This window comes from Tyto alba, unplaced genomic scaffold, assembly GCF_018691265.1.
Source record: "Tyto alba isolate M040663 unplaced genomic scaffold, T.alba_DEE_v4.0 Super-Scaffold_23, whole genome shotgun sequence".
Lineage (NCBI taxonomy): Eukaryota > Metazoa > Chordata > Aves > Strigiformes > Tytonidae > Tyto > Tyto alba.
The window spans coordinates 10,064,300-10,078,888 of NW_024881297.1; the positions used below are offsets into that span (position 1 = coordinate 10,064,300).

General features: G+C 38.0%; 1 protein-coding gene across 4 annotated transcripts in view; it reads left to right on the forward strand.

Moving 5' to 3' along the window:
• SLC10A7 (solute carrier family 10 member 7) overlaps positions 1–14,589 on the forward strand; it is a 151,064-nt gene that overhangs the window by 106,109 nt on the left and 30,366 nt on the right. For all 4 annotated transcript variants that reach the window (XR_006165687.1, XR_006165686.1, XM_042796978.1 and 1 more), the window contains exon 7: positions 5,448–5,531. Coding sequence is in view for 2 of the 4 variants with exons in the window: in XM_042796978.1 (XP_042652912.1) it covers positions 5,448–5,531 (84 nt within the window). In the remaining 2 variants the exon portion in view is untranslated. The remainder of the gene's footprint in view (positions 1–5,447; positions 5,532–14,589) is intronic.

A 14,589-nucleotide genomic window follows, 5' to 3' on the forward strand; every position in this document is an offset into this window, starting at 1 on the left:
TAGACATTTTCAGTACCAATGGCTTGCTCAGTCCCTGGGAGCTGGTGTATTTTACACAGCTTCTCAGCATTACTTACTGAGATACCTGAATGCTCTGCGTGTGAATGCCTTTAAAGCAGTGGAGTAGGAAGAATGTCCCAGTGACCTGCCAGCTCAGTTTAGACTACTGTGAAATATTATGTATGAACGACCTTTTCATCTCATTCAACCTCCTACCTGAAATCTAGAGCCAGGCACCGTAGAACTTGTAGGTGTGCTGGTCAGCACCATTCCTGTGGAGTAGCATGGACTCTTCCTACTTCCCAGAGCCTCAGCATCATTACAGTTACTGCCTGTTGCATTGTATTCACTGCAGAGCATTTCCATTTGCCAAATACCTGGGTTACGGAGGGCAATGTGCATACTTTTCTGCAGTAACACAGCACACCGCAATGACTGGGTCAAGGTAAGGGTTCTGGAAAGAGTCCAAAGCAAAGGAGGGCTTGGTTCAGCTGGTCACTCTTGTTCATTATCCTTCATTACTGAACTGGATCTCATATACAACTTTTCCAAAAGTGCATCACCTTCCATGTCCTTTCTGTACTGGAGCAGTCATCCACAACAGGACATAAAGGGTGGTCCAAACAGGCTTCTAAGGCAGCTGAATCAGGACTGGACAAGAATAACGAGAAGCGGTGATGATACAACATCAAGCACAAAATTTAAAAAGGATATCAGTGTAGCCTGACCTGAACGTGAAAAAGAAAAGCTTAAATTAAACATGTCATATGAGAGAGAAGCCACTGACCCTCACCCCCAGTTCTGCTCTGTTTTCACCCCACCTTGCTTCCTCGTCTGTGCTCAACAAATGGCGAGGCTGAAGCTGGCTGATAGTGTATGGAGAGCACAACGACACAACCTGAAGAAAAATGTTAATTGCAGAAGATGGAAAGAGGAAGACCCCAGAGGGCAGCTGCCTCCAAAGTGGACTCAATACGTGCAGCACATGTGGCACTGGATTATAATTTGGTGTGACTGGTAGGAGGTGTGTTTCTTCTGAGTTAGTGGCAGTTGTAGGCATGGGAACACCTGCCTGGTCAGCGAGAAGGATAAGAATGGAGCATCTGTCTTGTGGGGGCAGTCTAGGCTGGGAAGTGGAATTGTCTTGTTTTTATGCAAGGAAGGTTTCTTTTGTTTGGTTGGTTTTTGCTTTTTGTTTCTACCACAACAAGGTAAATACCCTATCAAATAAGGATAAGCCAATGTTTCTGCCACAAACTCATGAACAAGCCCACTAAATAATTTGCAAGATTTTTAAAACGGGCAGTCTCTTGAGAAGAAAGGTCTAGGACTAAATTAGCAAGAATGCTGTGGTGTGCTGGTTTTGGCTGGGGTAGAGTTAATTTTCTGCACAGTAGCTAGTATGGGGCTGTGTTTTGGATTAGTGTTGGAACCAGTGTTGATAACACAGGGATGTTTTAGTTGCTGCTGAGCAGTGCTGACACAGAGTCAAGGCCTTTGCTGCCCCTCACAGCACCCCAGCAGTGAGCAGGCTGGGCTTATACAAGGAGCTGGGAGGGGACACAGCCGGGACAGCTGACCCCAATGGACCACAGGAGTATTCCATACCATAGGGTGTCATGCTCAGCATATAAAGCTGAGGGAAGAAGGTGCCGGGGGGGGCGACTTTCAGAGTGATGGCATTTGTCTTCCCCAGTAACCATTACATGTGTTGGAGCCCAGCTTTCCAGGAGATGGCTGAGCACCTGCCTGCCCATGGGAAGGAGTGAATGAATTCCTTGGTTTGCTTTGCTTGCCTGTGTGGCTTTTGCTTTACCTGTTCAACTGTCTTTATCTCAATCCACGAGTTTTCTCACCCTTCCGATTCTCTCCCCCATCCCACTGCGGGGGGAGTGAACGAGCGGCTGAGTGGGGCTCAGTTGCTGGCTGGGGTTAAACCACGACATGCAGACCAGGTGTGAAGTACTGCATGGAGGCAGAATTGTTTGGAAAGGTTTGCCTGGAATTCTCTTTCATTATGGAATTCTCTTTCATTACAGCCATATCTAGCAAGCACTGGCAGAAGGTGCAGTTCCTGCTAATCTGAGTTGTCCTTCTGAAATCACTCAGATTATTTAAGTGAAAAGTATCTTTCTGTAAGGAGGAATTTTCAGGGTCTTTTTTTTTAATAGTGAGTCTATTCAAGCAGGCCTGGCTTGTTAATAAACTTTCAGCTGAAATGCTGCTATCCAGCGTAGCACGTAACAATCACTTTACAATATCAAACTTATTTAAAAAAATGTTCTAAAATAAGCATAGACAATGAAAGACATGAAAATTCATGTTACCTTTTTCATTAAATAGTGCATTTTATCTTCCATAAGAGATTCCAAACAGATTGGTTTTTATAGCTATAAATCAGCAGTTTGTTACTATGTTTTTATAGCTATAAATCAGCAGTTTGATACGATGTTTTTAAGCAATCGTTCTTACAGTACTTTGCTGTGAAAAAAAGGTTAATTTTTAGGCATGGAGATTATTATGATAAGGAGCATGGCTAGATATAATCAGACACTTTAGCATAAAATGCTAGTTTTGGTGCAAAGCAGATCATCTAGGTGGTTTTTAATTTTTTTTTTTTTTTCATGACAGCAAATGGAGCACAGAACTTAGCTGATCCAACTAAAACCTGAGCAAAATCATATTTATTCATTCAGACCGAATGTTTGCATGTTTAAATGTGTAGGAAGGTGTGATTTAACATTTAACATTACATCAAGCTTTTTGTTTCCTCTGATCCTCAGTTCTCACTTCTTTGTCAAATTGGATGTGATGAACATATCCAAGTTCAGAGGAAGTCTGGAACCCAGATGATGTCTGAGAGGCCTGTAATTCAGTTTCTAATTATGTAAAAAAACAAAACAAAACAACAAAAAAGACCTCACACCCAAACCAAAACATATCCTTATATATACGCCAAGTGATTAAGAATCTACAAGATCTTGAAGACACTACATTCGAAGTAATATTTTAAAAAGCTGGCAAGACTATTGCCGTTTGAATGGCTGCCTTTTTCAGCAATTTATATTGCTGAAAATTTTTTCATTCCTGACTTAGAAACTGGTTATGCATCCACGGAGTATAAAACTTTAAAGTCATGAGAGAAGTCCAATCAGTGTTTTTGTAAAAATACACAAGAGCCCCTGCGAAAGTGTCATAATTTTGTGAAGCTGTGCAGAGGGTCCTGTCATGCGGACTGCTTGGTTAGATTCATTCCTCTGTGACCCAGGCAGATTTTAAAGTTTAAAAATCTTCACTTTTACTTGAAAAAGCTTGCTTGAATACACAGTAAGCAATGCTTTTAGCTCCTCAGCACGTAGCAAAAAATAAGTCCAAATACAGTTTGAGAAACTATGAACCTTTTAAAATTTCAGAAGGTCCTTACAAGAATTAAAACAAGGAGATCATGAGTGGTATGATGGAGTTTTCTGCTCCGCTTTCTGCAGGGAATCATGCAGAGAGCCCCGTGTCCCTTGGGAATGGAGTAGCTGTACTGCCTGACTTCAGGTACTCATGGGTGATCTGAATTTTCCCCTTCAAGACTTTATTTTTCCCTCCTGATTCCATGAGAAACTAAGGCTCCTTAATTTATGTGCTCTCACTTGCACCCTGCTAGCAGAACAAAAATCTCAATGATGATACCCTCTTCAGGTCCTCTCCAACCATCTTCTGTGCCCACATGGTTAAAATTGGAGGGGATGGGGATGAGATGCTGGAATTTATTGAAGGGTCAAACTGAGTCTTACCTGATCTTCCCAGTTAAGGTAACACATAGGAAACGGCCATATCCCGTATATGCTGCCCAACGCTCTCTACCTAGCATGTATTCAGAAAGGGGCATACGCAAGCAAGTGGTGGAATATGTGTAAAGAAAGAGTAGATTTGGTTTGGTCCTGCTCTCTTAAACTCTAAGCTGGCCAAGCAATGCTCAAAGTCCCATGATTTCCTAGTGTCAGAATTTAATTCTATTTCATTCTGTTTCCCAGCTCTTATGCCATTTGCATTCACCAGAAGCTCCACTTGCATACAGACAGCCCCATAGGCATGTTCACCATTTTCCCAAGCAGTGCACATACAAGTGGCATTTACAAAAAGCAGTGCATATACACATAAACCACTGCAAAAGTGGTATAATTGGCATATTCTCATCAGATTATTTTCAATAGGTAAAGGTTGCAGTTGTACATTTCTGAATAAAGTAAAATACTTCAGTATGTGAAGTTTCTGATTTTTCTGTTCTTTGAATTTCTGAAGAATCTGGTTTTATGCCAAGCCCATTTTTATGGCCATATGTTGATTTTCCTAAGCAGAGTTATATGAAGTGACTAGATTGTATGATCACCTTGTCTATCATGCCTGCAGGTAGCTTTGAAAGGAAGATAAGTGTCAAAAGTATAATGCAATGTGAGTGTAATTTATGAGAATGACGTATGTGAGAATGTTTTAGGAAACCAGCATCATTTAGATGGAGCTGAAAAGATTCTGAATTCTGTCATAATTTTGAGGATCTTTAAAGCGAAGTGCAAAAAATAGAATAATGTGGATCTGTGAAATCCTCAATGTTATGTCATTTGCCCTCATCATGAAGCAAACGGTTGCCTGTGGAAGCTCTGACAATGCTATTTTAGTCTTCTTACTATATATTTCTTAATACATATTTGATTTCTGTTAAAGATATGTTAAATTGCATGAAATGAAACTTTTCAATGGACTAGCATGAAACAAAACCAGAGTGTTAAAAATACTGCATATTTTCCTAAGCATTCTGAAATAGGTTGCAAAAATTGCACTGACTGTGTTTATTTACCTTTTCTACCAGCAACCTTTAAAAAAATACTTTTAGCATTTACAGTAGTAATTAAAGAGATCACCTATTTGAAGACTAAGCCTGTCACAGTTTAGCTGTCTTAATGAAAGAATAGTTACATACTTTCAGTAGATCTCTTTTTTTTATCATTGAAATAAAGCATGTGAATGTCTTCACTATCTTCTTATTTGTATTTATTTATTGAAATAACTACACCAATTTTTGTTGCTTGATATTTGTGTAAATGGGAAGGTTAGTTAAGCTGACTGTTTAGTTAGGAAGATTCACTCCCTGTCTTTTTAGACTATCATCCTACAAATGCTTATATAATTTACTTGGCATATATGTGTAGCAGGGTTTCAATTAAATGAATGTTGATAGAACTATTACCTTAGGTTATAAAATAATCAACCAGAGATTGTTTTAATTTTGTTATTGTGGAATACCAAATGCTTTATTGGGACTTAACAATTAAACATGTTCATGTACTTCCAAGTTTTTATGTGTAAAATAAATTGTATACTAATGTGTGATATCTGTGTGTGAAATTTGCAGATACTAAGAAAAAGTGCAATATTAATGGTGTATTTTTATTTTGTAGCTTGGATCATCCTCCTCTGTGCCTTTTACATCTATATTCTCACAGCTGTTTATGACTGTTGTAGTCCCCCTTATTATTGGACAGGTATGTCTTTTAAATATACATTCTTATTTAAAAAAAGAAGATAAAGAGAGCTATCTTAAAGACAGACTGGCAGCCTGATAAGCTGCCACATAGGAACAGCCTCAGGATAGTGAAGTCTAATATCAGAGAAAAGATGCTACAGTGCTCCCTGGAGCCACATTGATCTTTGTTGAGATTGAGCATCTGTCCCTCACTACCACAAACATACGCTACTGCATATCGAGAAGGGAGTTTGTGAACATAAAGTGGGAAAAATGGCAGCCCAGACTGTGAGAAATTCCAGCCCCATACAAATGAGCTTTGAGAATACTATATAGTCCTTTTGTCACATGCCCTTTGCCTGGATGATGAAGGAAGTTCTCCCTGTGTAGTATCTGCTACTAATTACAGGAATAAAAAATTCTCACATTAAAAAACATATAAGGGCTAGGCAGTCAGAAGTTAAGAAATTATAAAATTAAGGCTGCTTGAGCCATTTTGCATATGCTTTGCAATAAGAGTTTTAATTGTACAATTGCAAACTATTCTTTCTGTATGACTCCTCTATCATTTGTTACATGGATGGAGGATATTCATGGAATGAGCAGCTGTTCAATATTTCATTTTATACTCATTGTTCATATTGTAACACAAGGCCTTATTTTTCATGGCATATGATAGATATCTTTCACTGAATGTAAAGATACTAATTGCAATATAAGAGTTTTCTGTGAGGCTTGTATCTGTTTTTTCACAACTGTTAATTATTTTTTTTCTTCCACATCATGGTGGGAAATTGCTATATTAAGACCCAAAGTTGTCAGAAGTGTCCATTATTCTTGGACACCAAAATACCCAAAACCTAATTCTTACGTACTTGTAAGTATTCATTGTTCTCAGGCATTCAGAATGATTGAAGGGAATATCAGTGGGATTTGCAGTTCATTCCAGAGGGCTACTGTTGCTGATTCTAGCATCCAGTTTAAGTTGGGGTTCCTCTGGAACTTTACGAATTTTGTCAGCTAAAGCAGACTTTGAAATGGACAGTATAGGTAAAATGTGTTCAAGTGGACTCTATAAAGGAGCACGCTGGACAAGGTTAAGAGTATTTGTCATTGCCTGTGCTATGTAGAACAGTCCATCAGTCTTCTATCAAACTATAATTGCACGTTTCAAAATTGGCATGTACTGTAACTTCCTGAAGTCCTAGTGAAGTTTGTTTCTTATATGATCAAAAAATGCCATTAAAGTCTAATAAGAAGATGAGCATGATAAGCATGACAGTAGCCACCAGCATCAGTACCTGTGTAACCTGGCTATAACCGTACCATGTGGAAAATAGACATGTCCTGAAAACTAGTGAATTGCTCATGTGCTTTGAGTTAAATGACTAAGAATCTCCTTATTAATTAGGACCACAACGGGTTGCTGATGAACCTACCTGTGTATCTCATTCTCATCTTGTCAAAATTAACTTAAGTCTCCACCAAAAGTGGACAAGCAAAAGTATTTGAATCCTCTTGTCCTGAAAGGTCCAAAAACTGGAAGCTATTGGTTGGAAATCTGTAGGAAACAAATAGAATGGCAGCAGATCTAGCATTAAAGTAACTTACAGTGATGGAATATCAGCGGTCTGTACTGCGATGTAGTAAGTCTGAAGATGATGGTAGATTGCTAGACAAAGTGATTGCAAAATTTCAAGAGGACTTTCATCTATGTATATATAATGGCATGTTACATTGGAAAGATGTTACAAGAAATTGGTGGAGTTGGGGTTTTTTTTGGCTGCACCAAACAATAAGAATTGAGCAGTAAGCATATAAGTGCTCTGAATGACTGTAAATTCAGAATCAGAATTGTAATGAGACTTAACTGAGAACAGATGTGATCTAGGAGTTCTGATAAAGACTGAAAGAAGAAAATAGAGAATCTTAAACCTTGTGTAACTCAATCACAAGTTTATTTAAAAGCTTGTTTTTTATAAATACACTTCAACAAGAAATAGGATGATTCACTTTTAAAAGTGTTCGAAGCACTTGCTGGAAATGAATGGTCAACAGAAATAGCTCACATTCCTCTAAGCATAAAGACTCTGTTTCTAAAGTTATTGCACTTGATTATATCTGTTCAGAGGATATGGAAGAGAGCAGATACTAAGGATCGCTACAGATCAAAAATGTCAAGGGTAGTTTACACTGATTGTATTGATTAGGTAGAACTGTACAAAGGTACATCAACCTGCCCAGATAAGGAATAGAAGCCATTTTTGAAGGTGGATGTCAAAGAAACCCATGCAATAATCAGAGAAAAACAATAAGCAAGAAAAGGACTGACACCAAGAGCTGCAGTGATAGGTTTGCTTGCCCTTCATCTGCAGGTGGCATGTATCTGTTCCAATTAAATGGGAGGTTTTGCATTTAGTTTGTAGACCACTACTCACTCATTACTGAACTGTTGCACAACATGCGGCACAGCAGCCTAATATTACTTTGTGAATCACAAGCTGCTCACTCTGGGATTCCAGATGCATTAAGAGATAATGGCCCACAATTCATGAATGATGGTTTCAGCAATTACTTCTAATTTATCATTTCATGCCCACCATGTCAATTCCGTATGAGGCACAGTCATACTGTTCAGCAGAAAAGTCAGTGGAAGAATGCCTGGTAAGGTTACCTGGTAGCAAAGAGCTTGATTGGGAAGAAAAACGAGCTCAGAACCTGCCTGCTTAAGAGGATTGCTTCTCTTCAGCCTTCGTAACTCAGCTGTGATCAACACAGGCTTTATGCTCGATCTGCATCAGTGTAAAACAGAGAAGGCTGCTTAAAGGAAGCATTCTCCAAGGGCTTCCTTTAAAAAAATCTCGCCTCTGGGAAAACTGGTGTTGCCTAAATGCTCATTTCCTGAGCAAGAGGCAGAGCTGACTGTGTGAGCAGCCCCTGGGATATAAGCAAAGCAGATGAGAAGGTGCTTTTAGATTTGTGGTTTTTTGGTTTTGTTTTTTTTGTTTGTTTGTTTGTTTGTTTGTTTTCTTTATGGCAAAATGTATTAAGAGTTTTGGTTGCTTGGCTGACTTGTCAGAATTTTTAATGATGGCTGGGAGAAAGAAGTCACAATAGTGTAATTGATGCTTGTTTTCTACTGTTTCTCAAACAATTTTTCAGTGTGGCAAGACTGCCGTTGGCAGGAGTCAAACACGCTTTTCTAGCCCCTGACAATGAAATGTGTAAGGGACTGCAGGTACAGGCTCTGCTCAGGTGGTGGCTGCCACTTGTTAGGTAAAGAAAGAAGTGCTAAAGGAGGAGGAAGATGCTGTGTTATCAGAAAAGCACTGAGTCTTACAGATAGCAGTTACTGATAGATGGTCTTCAGTAAGGAGAATCGCTCTGCTCTTTGTCAGAGATGTGCAGGTTGTCTAAACCTAAAAAAAACATCATGGCCTGCATCCTCTGTGTCTACAGATGTATCTTGCTAATTGACAGTATGCTGTTACCCCAATCAGTACTGGTAGTGTAATATTGCAATCATATTTTTAGAGGAATGAATAAGACCTCTCTGACAAGAGGTCTTGAAAAGAGTCATAAACTATCGTATTTTATAAAGATCTAATGTTCTTCTATAAGCCTTGAAGATCTGTAGTATGTAAGAGCTTGTTATTTGTGGACCACTCCTATATACCTCTACAGGAATTTGACAATACTTGTTATACAATAAACATGGTAATAGATATTTCATGGAAAAGATTTTTGAATTTGCTCTGGCAGCTTGACTTTCTGATTATTTTTTTCCTGGATAGCAGAGTTCTGATGAAGATTGCTGCTCCTGAGCTGTTGTGATTTTGCTAAAATAATTGTTTCCTCTTCTATAGATGTTGGCATTACTTTTAGTCAGCAAAATGTGAGGTTTTGAGAAATGTCTAAGCACTTTCTTCATGACCAGTGGTGAGATTTGGCTGAAGACTGTTGTTTCTTTGCTTATTTTTTTCTTCTGAAGTGACAGATAACAGGAACAGTGAAAACCACTGCAATATTTCCTTTCCCCTTTTTTCACACTTTCTCCATTCTCTACACCTAAGTGCTTATGACAGACTTTTATTTTATGTTTTATATTAAAGAGCGATTTATGATTAAATGTTAATGAAATAGAATTTTCACTGTGCTTTCATTATATTCTACTAGTTTGAACATTTTTCAAAGCAGCACACCAAAACCCACTGTTTTCTATGAATAAATAATAAAAAGCTTGTCTGTACATTATCATTCATGCATTCTCTAGTTGCCCCATTGGTAATTTGTCTGCCAGCATAAAGTGGGCACTTCACATTAAACAGACCTTAACTAAGGCTAAAATTAATGTTATGATTCTAAGTAGTTCTTCTTCCCAAATCTATAAAATGAAGCCAGTTGTACAGAAATCCTTGCTATATCTAGTCACACAAAAAAATCTTTATGTCCTACAAGTAAACGATTTAAAATGCCTTCTGCATCATTGCCCAAAATGTTCCAGAGGAATCCTATCAGCATCTAGGAGGTGTGCTTATAAACACAACTCTAAAAGGGTGCTATGTTGCAATACAAGTTGTCAGTGAAATTGAAACTAAATCTTAGCAATGTATTTATTTTTAAAGAATAAGAAATGGAAAGGGAAAGGTAGTGGCAGTTGCTAGGGAGTAGTAGGTACTATTCACCTAAGCCTAATGTTAGTTTATAGAAGGTGGGGGAAACGATAGTTAAAGAAACTGTTATAAAAAGGGAACTGTGTCAAATCCTGTCATTCTTGTAACTTAAATCCACATGGAAGTAGCCCTATTTTCTCTTCCAAGTCCAGAGGAGCTGCAGGGAGGATGAGTAGTACCCTGGGAGATGAGTGCTTCTGGAAGCTTGTTGCAGAAAACTGAGATGGCAGATAAACAGCCTTCAGACCACAGTTTGCTCCCTTTTGACACTTGACTCAAACAGGGAACAGAACCTAGTCTTCACAGAAACACAAAATATGAAGAAAGCATGTAGTGCTGCTACAGGCTCCCTTTACATTTTTGCCATGTTGCATCTGTTTGTAAGGTTTTCAAACAACAGTTGTAAATTACCCCAAAATGTGAAAGTTAATTTTGAAAATGGCCTCGTGTGGGTTTTCTAAAGCTTGCTTTGAAGGTGTATGTGTGTCAGAAGCTATGTCTTGGGAGTAAACTGATTGATATAATGGTGTAAGATAGCTTTTAGGGGAGTTTGTTAAGCTGTGGAAAGAAAACAAGACACTTGTGAAAAACACTTTTTTTCCCAGATTGCAAACATGGTGTTTTTTCCATCTCATCTTCAGAAAATAAATATTAGATTACACACTCCATAGAATAAGGATAGATTTGACGTTTGTTGGTGTCCTAGAAGGTGTAGAAAGGTGGGTGAATCGGTACAAAGCTTGGGACTTTATAGCAGTATACAGCAGCTGGTGAGAATGCATGTCTTCACACAAGTATGGTACCTGTAAAATTATCAGGACAAGGTCTGGTTGAAGTGATGTGAGCTCTGCTTTGGAAAAGGGTCTGTGCATTTGAACTGTGATGCAGACGTTGCGTATATATGGAGGGTGGCTATGCCATAGAAATCTGTGAAGTATGTTCCATCTTATTTATGTCAGTTCTCCCTTCCATTCCAGTATCTTATTCTTCCTACTGGTTTTCACATTTGCTGTCATCTCAGTTCACTTTTTTTTTTTTTCCAGTTTTTCCCCCTTTCATGTCTTCCAAGATTCACTGAAATAGTTCCCAGTATTCCATGCAGTCTACTTTCTTGGTTTGCCATCACTACACAAAAAGAGACATTGAGAAGTTATTGAACTGTTGCAAATATCTAGCCCGACTCAAAGCTTTTCAAAGGAAAATTTTGCATTGCAGAGTTCATTGCAAAGGTCTGTTACTATAAGTAGTAACAATATAAGTTAAGAATGAGTTAGGAATCTGACCTTAAAAGACAAAGTAAATAAGATAACTTCTGCATTTAGGTATAGTGATAATCCAGCATAGTTTCAGCTTGTTTCCTTGTGTGTTTCAACATCAGGAAAAACTAGCTAGTGTTTCTTTTTTGAAATGGTAAGGCCCCAGGTATTTTTTCCAGGTATTTGGAAATATATACTAGGACATAATAAACAAGAGGAGCAGAAATGCAGTAAAGACATTGTGTATTCTGTTAAAGATTAAATAGGTCACAAAGAGTTCATAGAACCAGGAAAAATCTGCTTTGCATAGTGATGTAAATACCAGGAGATACTCTTGTGTGTATAATGGAAACAGAAAAAGTGACTGCGTAAGTATTCCTCCTGGTTTGTTTTTTTTTTTCTTAATGGGTTTAAAAAAAAATTAAGTTGAAGAGCTCCTTACCATATTTAGTTCAATTAATAATGACTATTAATGAGTTACGTTGTTTACATTTTTTTATCTTGTATGTCCAGCACTTCAGCTAGACTGTTTCCACCTGTCTGCTCTATTTTACTGACAAATTTCTCTGGATTACAGTGTGACTGCTATGAAGGTACCATTAGATAAGTGAATTATTTTTCTAAAATTTATCTTCTGCTATTTGATGTATGATCTTATAACAGATGAGCATTATTTACCTGCTTTCCTGGAAGAGCAGACTGTGTTTCTTTGTACAGGGGAAGTTAAGTGAATTAAGCACATGAGCAGTTAGCCCGTTTGTTTAGGGAGGCTGGTGTTGAGACCAGGAGGTTATGGCCGGGTATGGAGCAGTCTGGAGGAAAAATACTCTGAATGTAACCATTCTGGTAGAAGAACTGAATTGAAATGGGAACACCACTGTTAATTCCTGTGTAATTACATTCCTTTGTTGTTAAAAGTGAAAATTGTGGACAAGAGGAAAGTTTGAGCCTGGAATTGTGTTTTGAAGCAAATTTGAGCTGATGCCTTTCCAAAAACCTTTGGAGATTGCCAGGATGTAGTCACCTGGAGGTAGTTGCCTGATGGACATGTTTATGTGCTTTTATTGACTAACTTTTCTGTGAGTTTATCAGCATCTTTCATCATGCAGGTTATTTCTAAAATACCACCTGCTACAAAGTTTTGCTTCTCTTCCTCTCTTCTCTCCACTAAACCACAGTTTGAGGGAAGGATTCACCATGTATTGTTCTTTCATTTACCACCTCCGGGTCAGCCATCATGAATTCCCTGCTCTTTGAGGCTGGCATTTAAATCTGCACAAAAATCTTTGCAGTTCATTGTGCTTAATGTGATCACTATCATAGGACCAGAGGCCCCAAAGCCCTCCTTGCAGAAGTAATTCTGCAGGAGTCTCAGCAGGGGTACGGGTTGCAAGGTATTTGTGCCTTGAGATTTGCACCTTACAAATTGTGCATACCCTCTCTGCAACATGGTAACATCCTGCAGTACTTCCTCCTGTAAAGTACATTTTAAAGTGTTTTAATGTTTCATATAATGATTATTCTTCGAACATCTCTGCCTCCCTCTCACCACCACCCCTCCCCAAGATTTTTAAATGCATTTTTTTTTTTAATATGAGGAATTCCCTTTCACTAGGAACTGTGGAATTACTGCATCTGAAGAGAGTACTCTCCTTTTTGCTTTTTTCCATAAGTGTGCCAGTCTGATGCATCTATTTTGAATGTCAGTCGTTCATATTTCTACCCCCAGGCTGTAAGTTCATCTTTTCATAGGAGTATCAGTTCAGATGTTTTCTCAGCTGCGTGTTTCTCTGGTGCATGTCCGTCCCTTGTCCCCCACTGTACTGGTATGTACTTCAAAATACTGGACTTTGTTACTTCAAATACGAAGTGGCACACCAGTATGGTGCCTAAGTCTGGCGTCCTTCATACAGGCCATAAATTGCAAAAATTATTGTCTTAGCTTTTGCTGTATGTGCAGACAAATGAAGCTTAATATCTCTGTCCAGGCTCCAAATTACCTATGAGATTCTATATTTAATCATTTCAATCTGTGTTGCTCGTGGCTTTTCAACCTCTATTAGACTTCCTGTCAGAGTACCAGCACCACAGGACAACAAGGTTCACTGGCTGGCTGGCTCTGTACTTTATTGTGTGTTGTTTTTATTGTATTTGTGGGATTTAATGTTATTTCACTACAAATCTTCACAGTTTTTTTAAAGTTCTGTATTAACCCCAGAATTGGGTTAAGAATTAAAAGGCTTTCAAAACATCCTTGTCCTGAAACAACTCTGCAGGGCATGAATAAGTAACAAATGGATTGTTTTTCAGTCAGAATGAATCAGCTGACATGAGCTTCCCTGTGAAAAATCTAGTTAAGATTTACAGATACCTGTAGGGTTATATTTCTTCCGTCTTAATTTATACAAGAATTTAGAATACCTTGAAACAGTGATCATAGGCTGAATCTACCTCTGAAATTACAGATCTTCTTGAACCTTGTGAGAAGATCAAAATGTATGAAATTCTGTGTTAGAGAGGATGTGTTTTGTCTGTGTTTTTATAGTATACATTTAGCATGACACTAGGTTGATTAGATTATTTCCTGAAGCCACAATTTAGTTCTTCTGGGTCCGACTATGTAATTTTTTTAAAAAAATACAGTGTGCAGTAAGAAGCTCTACTGGTATTTATGATTGTTGATTCACAATAATTCCAGACTAGGTAGAGGTAGATATTTAAAGAAGATACCAGCCGATTGAATATTTTGAGTAAATACTGCTTGCAGTTTCATCTTAAAAATGTTTTTTCTTTCTCTTATATGTTAGTCTATGATAAATATATGTATAAAGTTATTATTATCAGGTACGTTATAATTATACCGTGTACAGGTTATAGTGTTTGTAATAAATACCTCCAGTATAAATTGTACTGTGGCATAATTAACCATCACCTTTCTTTCAACATCTCATTACTTTCAGTATAAATTTTCTGGAAGGACCATAAATAAATAGGTGGTCTTAAGTAGCCTTTTTTCACCAACGTGACCTTAATTTAGGGGATAATATAATTTTTTTTCAAAACTTACTTAGAAAACACTCACTGCAGAGGTGAAAAATTTTATGTTTTGCCTCTGATAATTAGAGTCCCAAATCTGCTCAAATTAGAT